The sequence below is a fragment of the Gallinula chloropus genome (assembly GCF_964237585.1).
Source record: "Gallinula chloropus genome assembly, chromosome: 3".
Classification (NCBI taxonomy): domain Eukaryota; kingdom Metazoa; phylum Chordata; class Aves; order Gruiformes; family Rallidae; genus Gallinula; species Gallinula chloropus.
Window position 1 is genome coordinate 100,875,810 of NC_140087.1, and position 24,037 is coordinate 100,899,846.

The 24,037-nt window shown below is 43.5% G+C and overlaps 1 protein-coding gene across 1 annotated transcript; it reads right to left on the reverse strand.

Annotated features, from left to right (window-relative positions):
• Positions 1-21,064: 21,064 nt before the first annotated feature.
• CLN8 (CLN8 transmembrane ER and ERGIC protein) lies at positions 21,065-22,307 on the reverse strand (the record flags this gene model as incomplete). Its single annotated transcript, XM_084261683.1, has 2 exons — positions 21,065-21,379; positions 21,765-22,307. 2 exons carry the CDS (start codon positions 22,305-22,307, stop codon positions 21,065-21,067), a joined length of 858 nt encoding a protein of 285 aa, XP_084117809.1.
• Positions 22,308-24,037: the final 1,730 nt, after the last annotated feature.

Consider the following 24,037-nt stretch of genomic DNA (forward strand, 5'->3'; position numbering starts at 1 on the left):
CCTCGTGTATCCACTGCGCCTTTAGCAGACTGAAAAACCCTGCAAAAGTGAAGGGAACATGTTTTGTAGATTAACATAATTTCCAAATATCGAGGCACTCCTTTTCAATTTGGCCAAGCTCATACCTATTAGCTAATACCATTATGGAAGAGAGGAAATGTGCCTGGCTTCTTGCTTCAAAATGCATCTAGTCCAAATTTTTACACACACAGTCCTCAGTATTGGAGCCAATTCTTGAAATGATCTCAACAAGCCAGCAGAAGAAAGATGAAGTTTTCAAATTTTTTTCGTACTCTGCAGCTCCCACTGTGACAATCACAAGCAGATTACTAAAACATGTTATTTCAATGCCTGTTTGGAGTATATATTCTGTTTCAAAATCTTCATGAAAGGGAGGGGTACAAAAACCCTAGGAAGTTCATCAGTTTTGATGCTGCTTTTCTCTGCTTGAGAATCAGGAATTGCAGGTTTCAGCTATACACTTTATACACAGCTTCTTTTCCTTTTTTTTTTGTGGGGTGTTTTTTCTTTTTTGGCAATCTTAAGAACTCCACTTGAGGCCATTTACTTCCACCCCTCCTGAGTGAAGTACCAGTGAACAGTCTCCTGAGCATCTTCTCTTTCCCTGAATACCATCAGTCTCATGTTTTAGGAAAATAAACATGCAAAGCATTCCCCTACTTCGGTCCTGGATACAGACTGGGATAGAGAAAAGCCCAGAAGCTGCAAGAGATATTCTCCTTCCTTCCCCGTACCAATACTTGATAGCAATATGCCAGTACCATCTGGAGGAACTAACTGGACCTGTTGTGCTAAGCAACACACACACTCTGCCACAAATCCATTCTCCTTCTAACTCAAGTGACAGCATATTTAAACAAAAAATAAAAATTCAGAACAAGGCTGAGAAGGAAAAGTACATTTCCAAAAGCCACGCAAGCCAGCGGACAAGCCAGTGCTAGACTTTCTGTCCTACTCCTGAGTAGCCCATAGGTGTTAATCTCAAAGAGCTACTGCTTCCAGTTGCAAACACATGCAAAACAAGTTCATGGCCTTGGAAAGTCTCCATAGACAAAGCATGAAAAGAGTAAATCAAAGGAGACTGTTTATTATTTCTCTGCTGTACCTTGCATTTTGCTAAATGAATTGGGATACAGAGGTCAAATCAACTGCCACTTACAGAAGTGAATGGGTGTGCTTGAAAAAATGATCCAACCTTAGGAGGCACCAGGCAATTTACCTCCCTGACATCAGGTACAGAGTGGCAAATCATCAGGACAGTCCTGCCAGGAAGGGTAACAACTCTGGTGGTGCAGGATCCTCATACAATGAGACAAATCATAAAAACTTGCATTTTCTAAGTGTACAAAATTCCCTTCTTAAGCTTTGGCAATTCTTACTCAAGTCCTAGGGTAAAATAAGTAGCTTCAGCGCCGAGGCTCAGAAAAGATCAATACTCATAGACAACATCTGTCTACAACACAGAACTTACCTCATTATATATTTTCAGTATAGAGTCTCCCTTCTAAAGCCTCTCTCTACAGTTAATATCTACACGGCTCAAAGGCATGTTCCTTTTGACAAACCTCCAGAATACCTCTTGCCACACCAAAACTGTCCACCAGAAAGAGGGAAAGCTGTGGTTTCTTTTACAGTTGAATCAACACAGATTTTTTTTCACTGTGAAACATGCAATAACCAGCAAACTTCTGAAAGACAGCCTTGGCCCCTCTTCCAAGGATGCCTTTAAGAGAGCACCTAAAGGCCTTCCGAATATTTGTTTTATTTAAAGGTATGCTGCAAGTTTTTTAAACACCCATGGAAGTCAACTTCAGCGACAATTTTAAAGGTCAGCTTCTTCCTTGCAAGCAAATACTATCAACACACAGAGCTGAGCTATGCAAGTTTTCAGCTTGTTTTCTGTTTTGCTCCCGCTCAGTGCGATGCGCCTCGAACTGCGCAAGAATTGTGTCGAAGGAAGACACAGACCCAGTGTTACACGTCCCAGCCACTGACCTGCCTGCTCCCATCTGAACAGTGCAGTTATTCACAAGAAGAAAGATAGACTTTCTCACTTAAGAACGCCTTAAGGGTTGACTTCTACATTGCATTAATTCATCTTGAAGTTCCACGGATTTTTCTCCACTTTTAGATGCCGAGAAAAACACTGCAGAAGCAAAGAGAGCTTGTGTATTGTACATTCCAGTAATACCCTCCACAAAAACAAAGTAATTGTCATTTTAAGTACATGCACGGTATATTCGTGGAACCACCTCTAAAACTAAACTTTCAAATAAACTTTTTCACTCTGCTACCGAGAGGCAGGGGAACTAACTCAAGTCAAAGATGTTTAAATCAAGATTAAACCAGATTATTTCGTTCAACTGGCTGCCTACTGCAGTTTGCAGCTCAAGTAGTCTTCCCACCAACTCCGCTGCTAACAGAGTTACACACCGCACAGCTACACAGGTGCATTCAAACACAAACCACAGAAGTCACAGCTCAAGCCCAACAGAGCCTCCAAATGTTCTCTCATACACTCAGGGCAGGTGTCTTCAAAATTAGACCAGGTTGCTCAGTGTCTTTTCCACCCAGGTTCTGAACCACCCCCCTCAAAAGGGGAGGTTTCACCACCCCCAGAGTGGCCTGCTCTGCTTAACCAGTCACATCAGGACTTTTTCCCTTACACACAACTGGAACTACCCTTGCAGCAGCTGGTGGCCATCGACTCTAATTCACCTGCTGTGCACCTCCAAGCAAAGCCTGGCTCTGCCTGCTTTCCATCCCTGTCTTAGGGAATAGAGGTCTGCAATTCAACCCCTCTCAGTACTATCTTCTCAAAATGACACCAACCCAGCTCCCCCAGCATGTTTTTATTCCAGAAGTTTAGGTAGTAACATGTCAAGTTTGTCTTTAAAACTCAGCAATAACAATGTTAAATGTATGTGTTTCCACAGAAGAAAAATCAGATCCCTTAATATGTTGCAATATATTTAGGCTGCGCCAAGTCTGTAATGATTTCTAAATTTTCAATCAATATTTAAGAAAAAGGAAGCGTAACTAAAACACCACATCAAAATCAGATGTTCCTGAGTGACGTTTCTGCAGCAGAGAAGTCCTGCACAGCAGATGTGTCAGATCTCAAATGGCACTTGCATCAGAAACCACAGTTGTCCAAGATTGCAGTGGCCCCCAAGGACAGCTCTCAGCCCCAGCACTTAGTCCCAGAGGGCTGGAAGGCACGTTCTGTGAGGAGCACCTGAGGACTCTGGGCTTCTCTGGCCCGGAGAGAGGGAGGCTGAGGGGCAACCTCATTGCTCTCTGCAGCTTCCTGAGAAGTGGAGACAAGGGTGCTGAGCAATTCCATTATGTCAAATTTTCCATGGAGAACGCTCACCTAAAACCACAAAAGATGGTATGGAAGGAGGTGGGAGCCTTCTGCATCCCACAGCAGACCTTACCATCTCAGAGCACTAACATCTCTATAATAAAGGCTGGTGCTCTGGCATCTGAGACTGCAATTCTGATTCCATAGCAAAGAGCAGTTCTAGTAAAGAAAACAAGAGCTCCTATATACTTGTCCAAAGACTACACAAGAAAATTGGTGTTCCTATCTGTGACTCAGTTTCCCCTCTTGTCACCTCCTGCCTCCAGAACAAGGATGTCTCTCAGCTATGACTGCACATCAGAATTCATTCAATAGCTTCCCCTAAACGTGAGGTGAATGACAGACCTCCAGTTCTCAGATGCCCAGACACAAATACCGATCAACATCTGCATTTCCACTTCATCAAAACTATTTTCCAAGAGTTATTACTTTTACAGTAGTCATAAGATAACAGAAACAAGTCCAATGCTCTCTAACTACAGCAACGTTGTGATTCTTCATCCTTAACAGTGCAGAAAGAATGAGCCAGTGAGCATTTTCTAATAGAAAACAGGAAAGATGAAAGGAGAAGATTAATTTCCAAGGAGCTGTGACTTACAAAGAAACTCAGTGCAGGCAAGGTACACAGCAACTTCTCTGAGAAAAGCCTGAAAGCCTAAAAATTGAATTAAACAAAGCACAATAAAAACACCCCAGTGAAGATGAAGTCCATGAGCATCTAAAACCCTCTTGTGTCCGCATCACTTACTAATAATGCTACATAATGCCCAATTGAGTCTTCTTCCACCTACAACTACAGAGCTCCTGCTGGGAAGTAAATCTTGCTGAAATTTGATATATAAGACTCTTTTGAGAGTACAGAGAAGCAAGGAGAGAAAAAAACCAATGCAAATGAACGAAGGTAGGGTTTTAAGGTGGGTTTAAGTACCTCAAGATGGCTCTGGTACACAGAAGAAATTGACAGCACAATTTGTTCTCCATGCAAGCATAATCCTAAGAAATACAGAGATGTTTTTATACCACAGTGGGTGGGAATGAAGTGGGCATTTATATTATGACAGGTTACCATCAAATGTTACAAGCCACAGAAGAAGGATGTATCAACACTGGAGCATTATTTATTTTAATTTATACTTGGCTTTTTCTGTACTGCGCTAATTTTATTCTTAAATTTATCAAAGCAATAGAATAACAAGGAACTGCATATGTTCAAGTAGGAAATAAATATGAAGCCCAGTTCCTGGTTCAGTAAAAGCAGGGGAAACTCTCTCACCAGCTGCCATGCAAACAAGGTCAGATCCACAGAAACACATCTTTTTCAGACTGTGCCCCAAACCTGCATTTGCAGAAGCTACTTCACTTCTTTTTCTGCCACCCTCTCTTGCATGAAGCAGCATCCTGCTAAAAACTGGAGAACACCACAGCAGAAAGCCCTGAAGCAGCAGCAATGCACTGGGTCACCTGAAGAAAATGGCTGAAAATTGGTATTCTGATCCTCCTTTTTAAAGGGCATTATTTACAACATTTCTTCACCTAGAAATGCCCCATGCATCGTCTGCTGGAGGGGGAAAGAGGAAGAAAGCACAGGCCACATTTGCAGATTTGTCTGAGGGCTGCTATACACAATGCCAGCAGAAAGAACTATGGAGTCTTAATATTGATAATCTTCCAATTTTAAGAACAGATTATTATTGCAAGGCAAAATACAGCATCAGTGATTCACAGGCTCAGTCAGGTTGTCAGGTACCTTAGGAGATCATGTAGTCCAGCCTGCTGCTCAAAGTCAGGTCAGCTATCAGGTGAGATCGGGCTGCTTCCTCTACTGAGATCTTGGAATCTTCAGACAGCTGCACTACCTTGCCAGGCAACCTGATCTCCTCCTGGTTGTCCTCCTAGGGAAAAATATTGCCCTTACACCTAATTAGATCCACCCTTACTTCAGTTTATGACCATTGCCTGTTGTCCTGACACCAAGCGGGGGCAGACTGTCACTAGGTCCCCATGAAGCATCTCTTCTCCAGGCTGAACAAGCCCAGCTCCCTCAGCCTCTCCCACACAGCAGTGCTACAGCTCCCCAACATCATGCTGAACCTGCTTCAGCTGGCCAACACCTTTATTGCACTGGGGCAGGGCAGGGTGCGGACATAAAGCTGGATGCAATATTCCAGGCGTGGCTTGACAAACACTGAGTGAAGGAGAACCCTTCCCTTTGAAAGAGCTCTTCCTTCCCACATGCACAACCTTGCCTGCATCCTTGCTGAGTTTCACAAAGTTCCTGTCAATCAGCTCCTCCAACCTACCCATGTCCTTCTGAATGATCTTCCCTTCTGCTCACCCCTTCCCCCAGTTTGGCATTGTCTGCAAACTTCACAAGCACGGGCTGGTCCCCTTCCATGTCATGGATTATACTCAACAGGAGATGTCCCACTACAGACAGCTGGGGCACTCCTGTGGTTACCAGCCTCCAGGTGAAGTTACAGCCAGCTAACTACCTCTGTACACAACCAACCAACCTGCTGTTTTCTCATCCATCTAGTAGTACACCCACCCAGAACACAATGACAGTCTGGAAAGACCTTGATGAACCCAGCGTGTGGCTCTAAGCTCAGCAGCACTACTACTCACAGACGGGAAAGCAGAGGCCTACAGTAGCACTACTACTCACAGACGGGAAAGCAGAGACCTACAGATACTTCAGGAATGAGAGGGACTATGATTAAAAAAGTGAAACCCAGGACGGGAACCAGGCTCCTGAACATGCATGTGGGGAACCTGACAACCAGCAAATAAGCTTGTACTCCCATTTTTTGTGCTGGCAATTGTTTGAATACCCAAAGGCAGAAGAGGGGCATCACCCCAGGTTCTGGAGGCCAACCCAGCAGTCGAGCATACCATAATAAGTCATAAGCATCCAAAGAATTACAAGTGAATGCTGGCATCACATACTTCTAGTCAGGACTGTTAAGGGTTGGGTTATTTTAGAGGGGGCAGCCACAGCTTCTTTGGGCAGCCTGTGCCAGGGCCTCACCACCCTCACAGGGAAGAATTTCTTCCTAACATCTAATCTAAACCTGTATCCCTCAGGAAGATGTATTTTTCTATTTTTCTTTTTTTTTGATCAGAGAAGATGCTTGCAAGCTACTTAATACTTCAGTTGCATACATACTATAATAATACACATGTAATGAGGATTATTATACCAATTCTTTATATGACTTTTTTTTTAATTTATTCCAGTAATTGCCCTCACATGTAAAATATAGTATTTTTGTCATAGGGAAAATGCCCCCACCTTAAAACTATTTTGATTCCTCAGCAAATCAAATGCTTGGCTTCCAGAAAAAAAAAAAAAAAACAAACCAACCCAAAAAACCCCACAAAACAAAACCACAAAAAACTCCAAACTATGAAACCATGAAACCAGTGTATGTGGGATGTTTTTTATGGATACGTTGACAAAGCATTTTTCCCCTCCAATTGTACTTAATCTGCATCCACACCAAAGCCAGAAAGTCCTGGTCAAAAAAGGACCATTAAAGCCACGAGTCATAGTCTTACAAAGCACAGGTTGTCTTTCAAGATACTGATGACAACTGGTAAAAATTTCCACCAGAAGCTCTTTCCAACAATACAAGTGAAACGATACAATGAAGATTCAGTTCCTACCACCTTCTGCAAATCCAGTCCTGACAGAGACCCTTTTCTAAACATTTTCAGGTTTTGGGTACTACCATCCTTGGAAAAGTAACCATGCTGTTTCTCATTAAGGACAACTCATTATATAAAATTACTCTTATCTGATCATTACAAAAAAAGTGTCTAAATGAACAAATTTATTTTACCTGATGAATAAAGCTATTAAGAATATAAATACAAAATTAGTCCTGTGTTTCTCAAAACAACCCATCCCTATTTGGAGTAAAATACAGAAATGCATTTTCTTGTCATAAATTAGTCATAACACATGCTCTAGAAAAACAACACAAACTTCTTTTTTTATATTATTTACAGAAATCAGGTAATGCAGATGTTAAAAATAACAAAGTAAGAAAGAAAAAGTTTTGCATTTAGTCCTAACACCAGCAGTCTTCCCTCTCCTTGTTTTGAAAGTGATCGTGTAGATGACCTCCTTCTCCAGTTTCTATAGTTCAAAAGTTTTTAAGATTCATATTAGTCCATGGTTTGCACAACACTGAATATTATGTACAGAACTTTAGAAGAGCAACAGGAATGTGACACCAAATGCTTTTAAACCGTGAAAAAATATAAAGTCAAGAGCCATAAGCTCAAGGATCACTGTGGTCCTTGCAAGAGAGCTACGTATTGGTGATTACTTCCCAATAACTTATGATCCTGTTTTATAGACAAGGAAGTAACACTTATCCCCTTTCTTGAGATTTCTGAGGCATATATTCTGCATCTCTCAGAGGAAAAAAAAATCACTATTTCAGCAATCTTTTTGAAAGCATTTCTAGAAAAAAGATTGCAGAACAGAAGTGAGTGACAGCTTGACCTTGAGCTTGGATCCACATACTCTGCATTCACGGTTCAGTCCCAAGGAACAAGTATCGCACAGTACAGTAAGTCACTGAAACAGATTTTCCCCAGATAATGCCCCTATTCAGCACCACGTAAGTAGAACAATTTATTTTGCTCTGGTTAACTGCTTCACCCACACATTTGACATTAAGCTTCAGGCTTCCTGACTGAGCAGCGAGCATGTAGGACATGAATCAATGTTGTGCAGTTATGCATCACTTCCCACAGTCTTGCTGACTCAGGCAATTCAGAATAAAATATGAATGAAGTTTTTGATCTAAAAAGCAAAAGTTTGAAAACCTATTTTTCAAATCTTGTTTAGCATTACTTCTCATTACTCCATAAACAACAAATTGTTCTTTTACACTACCCTGGCCCCAAATTAATCTGAAGCATATTGGTGCAACTAAAACTCAGATTCTTTACTGTAAGAAAGCATCCAAGTGATTTAAATCTCAAAAGATGTTCTTAATGCATCAGTTTCCTTCTAGGATTATGTGACAGACTTGAGTCCCAAGATTCTGCTCTCTGTACACCATACATACACACAATGACATCGGTGAGAAAGATGCGGTAACAGGAAGAGTACTAAGACATAGTTGTATAGGTTCTTAATAAGAATTTTGGTTTATCTCGCTCATGTATCTCCCCTCCTCAACATAAAGAGGACCTCATACTCATAACATGTCTGTAGTCTCCCTAAGTAATTACCAGGCTTGGATTTATGAATCCCTGATAATTTCCAAGCATCCGGGCTTGCAGCTTTTCCACTCTTCAAACTACCAGATTCAGAAACAAATTCACTGACATTAATTTTCCACTAATAGATGTATTAACAATAAAGACTTTCTAACAGTAACAAGAGTGGTAAAAATATCTATAACAAATGCTGATTTAAACAAAAGGAGGTCTTGTATAAGACAAATGCCTCCCTCACACGTTGCAGGATATAGACAAAATGAAAGATGAATTCATGCCACTATCAATGAAACCTCATTTACTGCCCTGCTATAGCATGCAAAATGTCCAAAAAGTAAGATGCACCCAACAACTGCATTCACTGCTTTTAACACCATAACTCCAAAGGACACTTCCCTAAGGGACAACTACCTCAAGAGGTATTCCACAAGAAGCACCCAAGGATAGTATGGAAATGTCCTTGCAGCTCAAAAAGCCATCAGGAAGACAAACTTACAGAAAGACAGTTTCAAAGACATCTTTAAATTTAGAGGCCATAGAACAATTCCTCATATGATCCCTGCTACAGTTCTAAATGGAAAATGGAAAAACGTAACTAAAGAAAAAGCAAAGAGTGAGAGAGAAGCCACTTTACAGAAGCAGAAAGGAAATTGCTACTGAACAAGTGTAAAGATGAAGAAAATACTACACACTGCTCATTTCTCCAGCACAGACAAAACACAGCCATGTAGCATTATAGACGCATAAATAAATTAACTGCAGCTCTGGACATTATATACATTTTAATCTGAAAGTCTGAATCAAAACCACTACTCCTTCTCCTGGATGACAAAACGTGTTTCCTGACTTCTTCAGAAATAGACTAAGTTTATAAATTTTCTACAACAGTTTCTAAAAATAATTTATAGTTGATATAGAAGCAACTATTAGACTTCCTGTTTTACAAACGAGGAATGCACTATTCCCAGTTGCAGCAAACTCCGTTAACAATTAAGAACTTTGACAATAGCCCTTCAGGTTTTAGACAAGCTTGTTGTCTTCCTTCAAATATGTATAAACTATGCAAGGACTCATAAGAGATCGGAATCAACTTAAGAGCTCCTCTGGTGTTGAGATTTCTTCATATGAATTTTATTTATGCTGAAACTAAATACCTTCAACTGTAAGAGAAGTTGAAAACAAAGACAACTCCCCCCTGCACTAAGTAGCAGTACCCTGGCAAAAAAAAATTCAGCCTACTCAAAACCAAGGCTGTACCTTACAAGGTTTGGATTCTACCAGGCATAGGATAATCAGAACCATTTATATTCAAACATGTGACTAAAGTAAGTGTTTAGGCTTAGTACTTCAGTGCAGCCTAAGTCAGAACACTTCTACTGAAGGTAACGGGCTAGAACAAACAAAAAAAAAGATGCTGAGGTATCTGTATCCTTGAGAATCTCAAAACCATTTATGTAATACTGTCGGTTTTTAAAGTTGATCTCATGTTAATGCTTGTTTCACAATGTTCTACTACAGGAAAGGACTGTTGCAGTCTACTGATGAACAAAACTATATCCTATCTGCTGAGAGCAACTGTAGCTCCTGGGCAGAAGCAGCCTTCTGGGAATGGAAGGAGAGAACCAACTCTCAGTAGTCTGGCACGCTCACCACTGACCAGTCAAAGCCAACAGCACCAGACTCACGCATCTGGTCTCGATGTCACAGAGTTGCGATGCCAGACTGCACACACCCATCAGGCAGCACTACGGCTCCTCTCCTTAGCCCGCAGTGTATGAACTCTAGAAGCCCAGGTTCCACAGGATCTCATCTGGAGTTGTCAGACATCACATTCCTCAGCATCTATCTGCTTCCACAGTACTTTCTCCCACTGCATCCACACGTACCAACCACGAAAGCCCCTAGCACTGGACAGCCAGTGCCTGTCCCATCACACCTGTCACCACTTGTGTGGTAGGTCATGTCTCACATACAACACCACAAGCAAGCTAAGAAACACACAGACTATATTATAAATGCCTTCAGATCTTGAGTAAAGCCTTCGGGAATACCTGATTTCAAACTAGTATCTAAAGAACTACTGTTCACAACCAGATAAATACATGTAACTAGTTTGTGGTCTACTGAGCCTAGAGATGAGGGAGGGTGAAATAAAAATGACACCATGGATTAAACAAAGCAAGTCAAACCGATTATCAGGATCAAACAGTTCACCCAAGTGAAAAGGACGAAGGGCCCATTGAAGGGAAGAGCTGAACAGCCACAACCCCTGCCTCAGTAACAGGCCCAGAGTTGCACAGTGCCCAATATTTCCCATGTTCAGGCAATAAATTTGTGTCTCCTGAGTGCCAACATGAAATATAAAAAGCCCCATAATACTCATTTCTGCGGCAGAACAGATTGCTTGCTGGGGGTCACGGAGCAGAGTAAGTGCTTTGAGAAAACACTGGGTTTCTTGTCAGTAATACTAGTCACAAACTAATACAACGTTGGAATATCCTCATTGCATTTATTCAGCGTGAGACAGTTTCAAAACAGTCAATCTTTTTTATTTCTTCATTTTGGTAAAAACTCCAGGCACCATTTAAAGGCCTCTAAACTAAGCCCCCGATATGGGCAAGTCACAGGCGCCTTTCCAAGCACCTGCAGCACCTCCTGGCAAAGCTCACCCCCCAGGTGGGTGACTGGATGATCTCTTAAAGCTGTTCTCCCGCCTTACCTTGCAGGAACAGGGCCTGGGATCACCACCAGCGACCCTCTAACTCCTCCGATAGTTACAGCGTTAGTTACAAAGAAGCCAAAGACAATTCTAAAACCTTCTTTGAAAAAAAAGAAATAAATAAAACACAGAAATAGGCAGCTGTTACCGTGCCAAAGAATTTTTCCCCTTTCAAGAATGCAGTTTGACTGCAGATGCCAACTACAATGCCGGTGTTGAACGCGGCTTTAAGAAGGGGAAAGAAACTCAATTTCCCGGGAGCCTGCCCTGTGGATGCCCTCGTCCGCAGCGGGTTAAAACGAGGGAAGCTGGAGCTGGGCAGCTCCCGGCGCCAAACGCCACGAAGAGGGACAGACGCGAGCAAAGCCCGCAGCCAGACCGCGGGGAAGAAACTTCGCCAAAGCTCCAGAGCCGCACGTTTGGAAAAGGAGTCAGCGCGTTTAACGACCCCCCGCGCCCTCGCCTCAAGAATTTGCCACGCCGCGTTACACCGGCAAAGCCCGTTTAAGAACACGCTTAAAAACACTCGGGCTCTCCGCTCCTCCGCCGAGGCGGGCAGCGATCCCCAGCCGCAGCCCCGGCGAGGCATCCCCCGGGGCGGGAAGCGCAGGGACGGCAGGTCCCGAGAGGGGAGGGATGTCTCCGCACGGCACACCGAGCCCCGCCTCGAAGGGCCAAACTTTCCGCCACTAATACCGGAGCGAGACCCCGCCGCTCCCCGCCGGCTGCAGTCGCCCGCGGCCCCGCAAGCCGCGGCGGGAACACCCACCTCCTCCACCGCCAAGAGCTCTGAGGCCGCCGCCTGGCACGGCACGGCACGGCCCGCTCCGTTCCGCCGGGACTCCGGAGGCTGCCCCGCTCCGCGGACACGTCACTCCACGCCCCCGCGCTCACACCAGCCCGGGGGCTACCGCCGCCGCCCAGCGCGCACTCGCCGCCGAGCGGAGCTCTCGAGTCCCAGCAGGGAACCGCCCGCCCCGCTCCCCGCTGCCCTTCCCGGCCTAGCCGCGCCCCGCCCGTTGCCGGGCCTTTCGGGCAGCGCCCGCCGCCATTGGGGCAGCGAGAGGCCCCGCCGCCTCCCCGTTGGCGCAGCCGGCCGCCGGTCGTGGCGGGGCGGGCGGTCGTCGCGTCCCCCGCCCCAGACCCCCGCCGCATTCCTGCCGCCACACGTGACGCCGCCGCCGGGGCGGGAGGCCGGGCCGCTGCCAGCCCCGGCCCGGGGGCACCTGCCGACGGTGGGCAGCGGGAAGAGGGCGCAGGTCGCCGCGGTTGCGGGTATGATGCGAGGGGTCGTCGGTGTGACGGGCGGGGAGCGGAGCAGCCCGCCGGGGGCTGGAGATGTCACACGCGTGGCAAACCCGGCTTTTCTCCACTCAGCCTCACGCTCACCGCCAGCGCCTGAGCACGGCGGGATACACGCCGGGCCCCGCAGCTAAGGGGGTATTTGATGTAACTTGTCCGTTGAAACTCTTTAATAGCTTTCAAACGAAAGGTTTCCTAGAGACCTCACACCAGACCTTTAAGTCTTTGCTCTTCCCTCATCCTTCTCGAGTGACCTGCCTCACAGTAAGTGTCACCGCAGGCCAGCACGCACCAGGGCCGCCACGCAGGCACTTGGGAGCTGTTGTGACACGAGCACATAATGCTTATCCTGAAGTAACATCAACCCCTTGTACACAGACTTGAAAACAATTCAGGGCTGGACGTGCCCCTTAGATAAAACAGGAGACCCCCAGAACACCACGCGTCACAAGGTACAGTTACTTTGAAAATCTGCCCTTTGCAACATACCCATGTACGCATCTGCCACAGGCTGATGGAAATCAATGCCCATAAGCACATCAGAAGTCCTCAGTTACAATTTCTAACTATTATTTATAACATTTGGACCATCTTTACGTATGAAAACTGTTTAAAGATCCACATGTGGTCCAGCAGCCACCTCTGCTTGTCCAAGTGCATTCGAGTTACAGCCAGTATAATGGCATACACCCAGATACAGGAAAGTCATTATTACTATATTACAATGTTAGTGGAAAATGGTGGCATCTCAAAAGACATTTGATAATGCTTTTTCCTACATTTTTAATTTTCCCCATAGTTTAATAACACACATTCACAACTTCGTGTGACTTCATGCAAACCAAAGTACAAATTAAACATTTAAAAGATTTATTTACAATTTTTTTCCATTTTCACAACATTATTTATTTTTAAAGCTCTATATAATAAAGAAAATGAGAAGGGAAAATTAGGATATCTATGAAGTTCGTGTCAGGATTAGCATCACGACATTCGGTTTGACTTCCAGCAGAGGCACCACTTTATCCTGTTGTTTCTGTAATTTTTTTTAATATGCTGCACGTCAGTCACATCCAGCTATCATTTCAAGAGCTGAAAAGCCAGGGAATCAGTCTCTGGTAGACTGTCTAATAACTGCTTATCACAGAATCACAGACTGGTTTGAGTTGGAAGGGACCTCAAAGACCATCCAGTTCCCACCCCCTGCCATGGGCAGGGACACCTTCAATAGCCCAGGGTGCCCAAAGCCCCATCCAGCCTGGCCTTGAACACTGCTGGGGAGGGGGCAGCCACAGCTTCTCTGGGCAACCTGTGCCAAGGCCTCACAGGGAAGGATATATTCCTAATGTCTGCTCTAAATCTGCCCTTTCTCAGTTTGAACCCAGTACCCTGTGTCCTATCACTACACAGCCTAATTCTTGTATTGCTTCCTGACATTGGCATGCCTCTTCCTATATATATCCCCAAATCTTTCCCTTACAACCTGATGGAATTCTTAGTGATCCTACTGCAAACAGAGATACTACAATGTACTTGACAGGACATTAATGGTGGCTTGACCCTGGTATTAGCAGGATTGTTTCTCATGGGTTTTTTCCTCACTCTTCATTCTCACATGCTACTGTACAGAATTTTTTGCCCTTTCTTAAATACATTTTCCCCAAGACACCCCCACCTTGGCGTGGGGCTGTGCCCTGCAGTGGGTCCAGCAAGGGATAACTCTGTCCTCTCCTCACAGCAGCCACACTGAAGCCCCCAGGCATCCCCATACAGCACAATACACACAAGTTACTTTTGTAACACGAAATTCCTACTTTTTTGTTTATTTTGCCATACTCTGATGGCTCCACTTTGTTTTGAAGCTGAGGAAAGGAAAAACTTGAGTGAATTCACTGTCACAGGACTGCGAAACACTAAGGTCACACAACTGTGAAGGACAAATGCACACTTAGCTGGAGCAGAGCGATGTCCAGCAGGGGAAAGGAAGCGCCAGTGTAACACACAGTGCTGAGATGTCACGTGAAATACTGTGTCCAACTCTAAAGCTGCCAACATTTAAGAAACAGGAATTCAAGTGGGGAGAGTGGCAAGTAAAAAGTATTAGGATGGCTGGGAAAATAAGAGAACAATTGATTTTACTCATGAATATGCAAAAGAGCCTCCGGGGGTAAAAAAATAATTATGTAAGATAAAAAGGTAATGATAATACAAGACTAAATTGCTATGAATTAGAACACGCTGGAGTAGGTTCCTTTGCCCTCGGGCAAGGCATTGCCTAGAACCTCATTAAGTCCTAAAAAAGTTCTTCAAACTTTTCTGCAACCGGTGTCACAGTGGTACTTGAAACAGTACATTACTGAGAAGGAGTTAAATCATCAATTTACATCTTCAGTATCCAACTGGAAACTGCTCAGCATTGTACAGAGTACCAACCAGTCTCAGCTACCTCACACCAAAGCCTCCTCTTTATTTTTCGTATTTATTTCCTACTATGCCTAAGCAAGGCTACTGCTGCTTTCCAGGATAGACTTTCTTCCTGTAACTATGACCCACAAACAAGACAAGCTGATGAAGTTCTCATTAGATTCTCCACATCTACACTAAGCAAACCACTTCTCTGAAATTTTGTAGCTTGCCTGCATGCCTTTGTTTTTCAAGGTATCATAGTTATCACCATATTTTACCCTCAGAAGACCCTGACAGCAGAACCGCTTGGTCCAGAAATGGAAGAAAAAAAAAAATGAACCATCCTCTACCCTGTACAAAATTAGTCCTTTCTCAGATATATTGCCCCCCGCTGCCCGGTACGAGCCTCATGCTCACACCCCAGCAAGTACAGCTTTGGTGACAGTACACAGCATTCACAGGGTAAGGTGCTTTTGGCAGCAGAAGTAGCAGAGCAGGAGAGGGAAGTTGCAGAGCTGTATAGCAATAGAAATACAAAAGTCAGTCTGAGTACCTGGAGCTGCCACAATCAGTTATCAGTACTAAAACAAAGCACATCCTCACAAACCTTTGTAGTAAATGCCAGAGAACACACTGGTGAAAAGCGTCAGTGCACGGAGCACTCTCATGTGACCTACACATTCAAAGCGGCAGAAGGAGGTAACTACTGGAGACCAGAACTACCAGGTCCTGATAAAGCTCCTGTTAAGTTTCCATTCTTTCTGCTCAGGCTGTGTCCTGAAGGACTGGGAAGCGACCCTAGCTGACTCCCCAGAACACACAGAGGTACCAGGAAACAATGGCACAGACCGTTTCCTTGCTGCCACCTTCTTGGGGACACAGGCAGGGCCCACTCCTTTCCTTTGAAGCTAGGCCTGTCTGCCACCTTGTATGCTGCTACTTCCTTGCACATTTGCTGCATCATTATCTCCATCATGCCACCTCACACCCAGCGCTGGCTTACTCAGGACAGGAGGAAGGCATGCACTGCTGCAAGAACACTTGTTGCTGCTGTGACACCACCCCTATCAGGCAATCAGATCCAGAGCATGCAATGTCTTTTCCAGCACTGGTAACTCATCTGGGGGCTGACAGTTAGTGCAACAGGCATAATTTACTTAATTAACAACCATCACTTATTTATTTTGTTCCAAATTATCATACCAATGCTGTGACATAAGATACAAGATTGTAATTGCCAAGTAACACTGTCAACATTAAGTGTGCTCTAATGTTTTTCTGGAATATGGTAAGAAATATTAAAAAAGCATATTTTTGTATTAATTTAAATAATCAGAATAGCAAAACAGTACTAACATTTAAATTCCTTTTACAGTTTACTAAAAAAACCCACCCCACTTTATTCATACAAATACTATTGGGCATTGTTCTTCTCATCCCAGTCTGTACCCACACACATTCCAGTTAGCAGAGCTTTGCACATGAACATCTTACTTCTGCTTCAGTTAATCCTGGGGACCTCACCGCAGAGGCAGCTAGCAAAGTTACGCCAGCCAGTTGCTTACACAGTGCACTCTTCCATGAATAATTAAAATGCCAGTAACGACGCTATTTTCCCTTAACTCACAAATGCTAAAAAGCATCAGGAATTAATTCCTGCAAAGCACCACACAGGACACGCACATTTAACGCCTTAGAACTGTATTTTTTTATTTAGCAATGAGACAACTTGGGTTGTTTTTTCTTAAATGCAAGGTAGATCATACTAAACCATAGTGTCTTCATAGCCAGAGCCTAGTGCAAAAAGAGATCACACACTTCAAATACACAGGCCAGAAGAGCCATTTCCAAGTGATGCTTTTTAACCATTTTTAATGTGTACTTACACATAGTGCAACTTCTAGTGCTCTTCGTCATGTAACTAGACATGCTCATGCATGCACATGCTCATGTGAAATGGTGGCGAAGGGACATTAGGTTATAAGGTTTTATTGCTCCTTCCATGGCTACGACTCTACCTTTGTCAAGTTTAAGAGACTATATCAAAATAAGAAAGTCATTGTTTTAGTGCATGCACTGGAAAACTAAGCTATGAGCAGCAAGTGATAAACAAGCAGCATTATGTTCTTCAGTAAATGAAACTCACAGTAGACAATTATTCAGTAAAATACTTTTATTTGTGCTCACAGTGTGAAGATGCTGTAGCATTTAACATATTGCACAAGAGCAGACTTGAATTTGCTTAACACTTCTAAGTTCACTGTAAGTGTGAGTCTCCCTGAGGTTAAGAAAGTTGTTTTATAACCATACACAACATCAGGAAAAAGTGAAAACTCCAAAAGATTGGGATATGTGTACCAGTGGAAGAAGGATCCAACAGTACAATGCTTAAAGCTATTAGGGAAAGATATCACTCTGGCAATGTGATTGCTGCAAGATCATAACCAGTACTGCAAGTACGAGTATGTATTATAGAAAAGGTGGTGGTGGGAAGGGAAACGATTACAGGTTTTGGAAAAAACTTAAGACAGGACACAAACGGAGGAACAAACAAACTGTGATTTAGGAATACTCTGTGAAGACAGAAAGAAACAGATGGCCATGGTGTATTAGATATTTGTCTTAAAAAAACCCCAAAACCAAAGTAACAAACAAACCCCAACCTATACAAAACACCCCCACCCGATCACAGTTTGCTGGTTTGGGTTGGGTTTTTTCTTAAAAAAGGAAAAAAAGAAAAAAGGCCAACAAGAAAAAAAAAAAAAAAACAGCTTCATCCAGAAAGGTGCCACAAACAGCACTCCTTATATAAGCTTGTCCAACAAGAAAGCAGGATGAAGTTTCTAATAGTCACCCAGGCAAACAAAAAACCCAAAGCAAACAAAGAAAAATCACACAAAACCCTATTCTATTCCTACCATATTTCCAAATCATGGCAGCAGCATACCCTGCAACCTGACCTGATCCAATCACTACTGGAACTGATTGGATTTTTCTACATCAGATTGAAGATGAGGCCGTCTCAAAGAGGCCAAACAGGACTGGGATTAGTTTTGCATTAACAAAGTTTATAAACAAACTATGGCTTGTCTACCTTTGGGTTGAAAAGCAGCACTCTGCTATAAGATTACTTAGTACCAAAACCCTCAGTTATAAAACTTTCTCAGTCTTGTTTCAGAGTATCGAGACAGTCACCCACTATCACAAACCCAAAAATCCTCTTGAAGGGAGCAGCCAAAAGGCAGCAAAGACAAGTATGAAAAAAAGAAAGAGGCGTTTTGTAGCGACGCTGCTAATTCCAGCTCTAGGCCGTTGAGATGAAGAAGAATGGTTGTCTGTATTTTTGTCCCATGATATTTCTAGCTGCACTGTAAAGTCCCCTTACCCCGCAAACCAACAGGAATGAGTGCTGTTATTTGCTTAATGCAAAGCTCTCTTGTTCCAGCAGGTGCTCTCAGCCATTATTAGTTATATAGTTAAGACGTGTGAAAAGTTTTTTTATGTGTGCCATAACAGTCTTTGCATTAAAAAATTCACACTAGAATGCATATTAAAAAGATTGCCTTATGATAAAAAATACTTTTAATGAAAGATTTAAAATCCACTTTTAAATCCATATAACATTACAAATTAGAAATACAAAATATTACATTTTCTAAGTCTGGTGCCACTGACATTATCCACCTGTCTGTCTGGACCACACTTAATCTCTTTTGTCAGCCCCAAATTCACTACTAACCCCAACCCTCCATATTCTTTTATTTTAGCACATAGAAACTGTACCTTCCTTAGCTCAAACTTACTTCTCTTCTGATGCTTCTTCCATTCTCTTGTTAGGATTCCTCAGAATTCTGTAGCTGGAATTTTGCAATTATTACCTTCCACTATCAAATCCAAACCTTTAAAGTTTTAAGCTGCATAGGGGCTCTGAGGAACCTTATCTAGTGAAGATGTCCCTGCTTAGTGCAGGGGGGTTGGACTAGATGGCCTTTAAAGGCCCCTTCCAACCTAACACAACCTCTGATTCTATAAAGCACACCATCTTTGTGCTATCTGCTGACTTATCCTCTGCATTCCCCCCGTACCTTGGGCAAGTGAGGTTTTGCTTCTGTGAGATACACATTTGGATCACATTACTTTGGTTCTGAGGAATTCATTCAAATTCTCTGCTTTTTTCAAAAGTGCTTTTTAATACTGCTCTCTCACACACAACCCCTCAGGAGAGGTATGCAAATTCCAACTTTAGAGAACCTTTCATTCTATAGGATAGCATCCAGGCAGGCCAAAACCACCGCAACCTCATCCTGGCCTGCTTAGAAATCAGAAAAAATATTTTTTCTCTTGAATATCATCAGGACAATAGAGAGGGGCTGCTGCGTAAAATCCTAACGACCCTCTCAGCACAATTTTGAATGGGCAATTTCAGATATTCACCACTTCATCTGGCTGTGCATTTGTTTGAAGAGCAGCTCTTCAAACTCTATGCTCACACAGAGCAAATCAAGGAATGTAGCAACATGACCACTACCTTCCTCCCTTCACTCAGAACAAAATCAAATACATTCCCACCAAACAGTGCTTCCCTTACGCATTTAAAACAGTATGTTCCACCACAGATCAGTACACAAGGTCTCTAACACTTGCCCTGACCTAAAATCCTTCACAGCTTGGGCTTACCCAGTCTTGTTCCTTTAGAAAATAGATCCGTGCAGCAGTCACATCACACTGTATGACAAAGTTTCAAATGACGGGCTTTTCATCTCACTAGCTCTGTGTGCCAAAACTAATTAATATGTCATTCTCCTGCCACTAGGCGTCACTCTCTTCTGTCGTGATCATTGTATTTCACTAAGGAACCATCAGACCAATTCTGTTAGCAGGAGAACATCCACCAGTTTGCCAAGTCCCTCTCTAAAAGGCAACCCTATTTCTTCGGTCAAGGAAAGATTTCGTGATGTGGCAGATAAACTGCAAAGGATTTTTTAGTGTCACTTTATGTTCTTCAAAGTAAAATAAAAACACTGGAAGAATAACTGAACTCCTAAAGAGGGTGACACAGGCTTTCCTCCACACAGGAGTCATGTGTGAAAGCCTCTGTAACTAGAAGGATTTTTAAAAATAAGAGGAACCATAACACGAGCACCACTGGATCTAACTACATGATCAATCAAGTGGGACCTACAAAGAAAATAATTTTACCAACCAACCAGCAGCCTTTTCAAGGATGAAACAGAACCAAATGTTCTATCATTGTCTCTTGTATTGCACTGATTTCGAGTCCAGGAGAGACCATCATGATTACCCAGCTAGACCACCGGTATAACAATGTGGTGGATGTGAACTCCTCCCATACTGAGGGCAACCCAGACACTACAACTCACTTTGGCAGTGAACACTCAAACACAAAGTAATCCTCTTCCTCAAGTGAGCTTCAACAAAAACAACAAAACAAAACAAAACAACAAAAAAAGGAAAGCTGACTAAAAAAACCCTTCACACCCAGCCATGACTGCATTCTGCCACTGACCAATTCAGCTACCTGGAATGACTTAATGGCACACAGGAACTCGGTACCCATGCATACCTAACTCGGGTCATAATCAATCTTAATAAACAATGTAATTTCCAGTGTCAGTATATCTGACATATGTGAAATAGGATTCAAGCTAAACTTGATTCAAGCTGAGCTTAATAGATAAGTTCACTGTAAAGCCACTTTGAAGCATCAGGACAAAGAATACCATTAGAAAGCATGTCATTACTAAATCATGCAATATTATCCACTGTGACAGAACTGTTGGTGCAATTCATAACTAAGAGGTTGAAAATCTTATGTGTATGCACATATGAAACACAAATGATGCTTTTAACAACTTCTGATCCATACAGAATACTACCAACAAGAAATCAGGGTGTTAATAAGCTTCTTGCAAAAGCTTCTAGATCATGGGCACAGAATGACTTCATAATGTATTCTTCTGCTATCCTACTAGGAAACAGCTGTTTCAATGTTACATCCTCTTCTTCTGATGCGCTTCACCATTTAATTTTCCATTTTCCTTTGCTTTACTTTCAAAGTTCCAGTCAGTTGGGTTGAGGAGTTGCTGAGTTTTTTTGTATGTCCAGTATGGATTAAGTATTAGTGTAACAGCAAATAATCCCGAGAATAAAACAATAAAATGAAGAAGTCCCAGATTTTCCATCACAGAATTCCAATTGAAAATACACACCCACCACATGTGGTAAGTAAGAATCATGCGGCAGTGAAACAGGTGGATCATCACCCACTGGTTTGCCTTCCAGAAAAAGGTATTAGCACAGCCAGCCTAGAAAAACAAGAACAGAAAGTATGCAGAAGTGAGATTGTTACTTCGAGATAAGGCTCGAGGAATCTGTAGAACTAATGCAAATACCCATCTTTCACATAGACTCTTTCATGCATTCTCTCCATGGAAAGCTATGATATTCCACAGGCATACGGCATCCCAAACTCGGAATGAGTCTATACCTTCTCAGTATCTACATGCACACAGCACCTCTATGGAGGACCACAAACATCATCACAACAAAAGGAGGTATCAAAATAACATGGATCTCAGTTAGATGAACACAGTTTTGCTGAAAAGCCAGCTAGACAGACCACGGACACGTTACCCACGGACAAACATGACAACTGTTGCAAACATCATTTGAAAATTACCACATTCTTACCTTTAGAAGCATCCAGGAAATGCACGTAGAGGGAGTACTCATCTCCAGCAACATCCCCATCAAAGGCAGATAGTGTCCAGATTTCACATTAATTACTAGACCGGCCAAGCCACCAAAAGCAAGCAAGTGATGAACTACCAAGAACACATCAAATGTTCTGAAAATAATGTTGGATATGTGAACAGCTACATTTTCAAGCAAGAAAAATCCAGCAGCTATTAAGCAGTTAAACCAACTCCACTTTTGCTGTGAATACACTTTGTCAGCATGAAAAACAGGATCTATGAGCAAAGCCCATAACCCAGCAACACAACTCTGAAGTCCAAACACACCACGTGTGACTGCCATATTCCAAAACACCTTCTCCTTTGCATACAAGGCACGATAAGTGGTACTTATCCATGAAGACAACCAGTGAGACAGAAGAAATACTCCCAGGTAGATAAAAAAACCAGCAGCTAAAAATGTCAAACGAACTTCCCATAAAAGATAGTCCCAGTCAAAAATGGTCCCAAATACTGGATCATCATTTGTAGGATTCATTTCTTCTTTTTTACAGAGCAAAAGCTTTACAGGGGGCTTGACACTTCTCACGCACACTATAGTCTCCTTTATGCCTATTCAGCCTCTGCTATTAGGTAAACCAGAAACCATGAATTCTTCTTTTCCATCTGGAACAAGGAGAGAAAAAAAAAATAAATAACAAACGTGAATTTAAGTCATCCATACACACAGCTTCCAAACCACGGAGAAGTCACTTCCACTGCAGTTACGACTTTGGTCCTGTCACCATTAGGCACAGTCATCGCAAGGAAAGGTAGAAAGGAAGATAAAAACACTTAAACAGTGTGCTTGAGATTAACAATCATCCTACAAAATCTGTACTAGCAAAGTAACATGCTAAGCAAAAATTGAAGAGGGCAAAGAAGGCAAGAAAGAGGAAGAGAAAACAGAAGCAGCAAATCCTGTTCTCTTATGAAACTTTCATTTCAACAGTAGCGTGCAGTTATTTGCACACTCCACTGCTTTTTCCCCTTGCTTATTGCCCACTTCTTACAGCTTCAGGTACAACTCAGAATCTCAAACACAGATATGGGACACAAAACTATAAAAACTTAATCCAGTAAGCAGAAGCATTTACAAAGAAAAGGGACTTCAGGATCGTATCTCAAAACAAGAATTTGCAACCAGTTTCTGAACATTAAACCATTTTGCAACAGAAATCATATTCCAAAAACACAATAAGAGTAAGGAATGCAGACGAGCAACATTGTTATGTATTATAAACATTACTGTAATTAACTGAACAGCAGTAAGTGCCTCAAGTTAGCTGAAACTTCCTGAAGACAGCACAGATCAAAACCAAATATATGTGAGTAGGGAAAATCCAGGTAACACTGAAATATTTGAATGACAGCCCATTTTTTAAACAATTTAGGTAGTATCAGTGTGACCACTAGACCCACCACAGCCAGTAAGTGCTCAGAACTGTAATGTATTTGTGAGACTGGTGAGAGCTAAATGAAAAAGCCACAACGACCGCGGAATAGAGCCCCTAATGAGATGCTCCCACCTTGCTTCACCAGGCAGCAAATACCACCGCGACAGCCCAGAAACTGTGAGGACCTGCTCACCCTGACCTCTGCTCCCAGGCGCCACCCTCCAAGACAAGGAGGTGGGCTGTCTGCCCGCCGGTGACAGACCTTATGCCCGTCTCACACGGAACATGACAGGTTCGAAGGTGCAATCACAGCAGTCCCGTCGTCATCTCCCGGGGAAAGACAGGGTAAACCACACTAACCCGATGGCACGAAGCTAGGCCCTGAACCGCGCAGCCCACTGCGACAAGCCCTGGCTCCTGAAAGGCCGCAACAGCCCCTCCGCCCCCACACAAACACAGCGGCAACACCACCCCCCCAGCCGCTGAGCCCCTCACACAGACCTGGGGGGAGGCCGGCCGCGGCGCACAGACCTCGCTCACACTCTACTCTCCTCACCCACGGTGCTACCCGCGATGGCGCCGGACTTCAGCCCTTCCCAGAACTCCCTCACCGGCCTCCCGGGAGCGCCGGTCCGACCCGAACCCGGGAGGCCCGACCCGCGACGGTTTCCACAACAACCTCCCTGAGTTGGGCAGCCGCCATAAGCGCGCATGCGCCACACGCCACCACCGCCCCTTACGCGCTGCCCGCCAGCACGAACCACCGCCAGGTGGGGGGGGAGCCGCAGCTATACCACTTGGGCAGGGGGGAGGGAGGCGGGCGGCCCTGCAG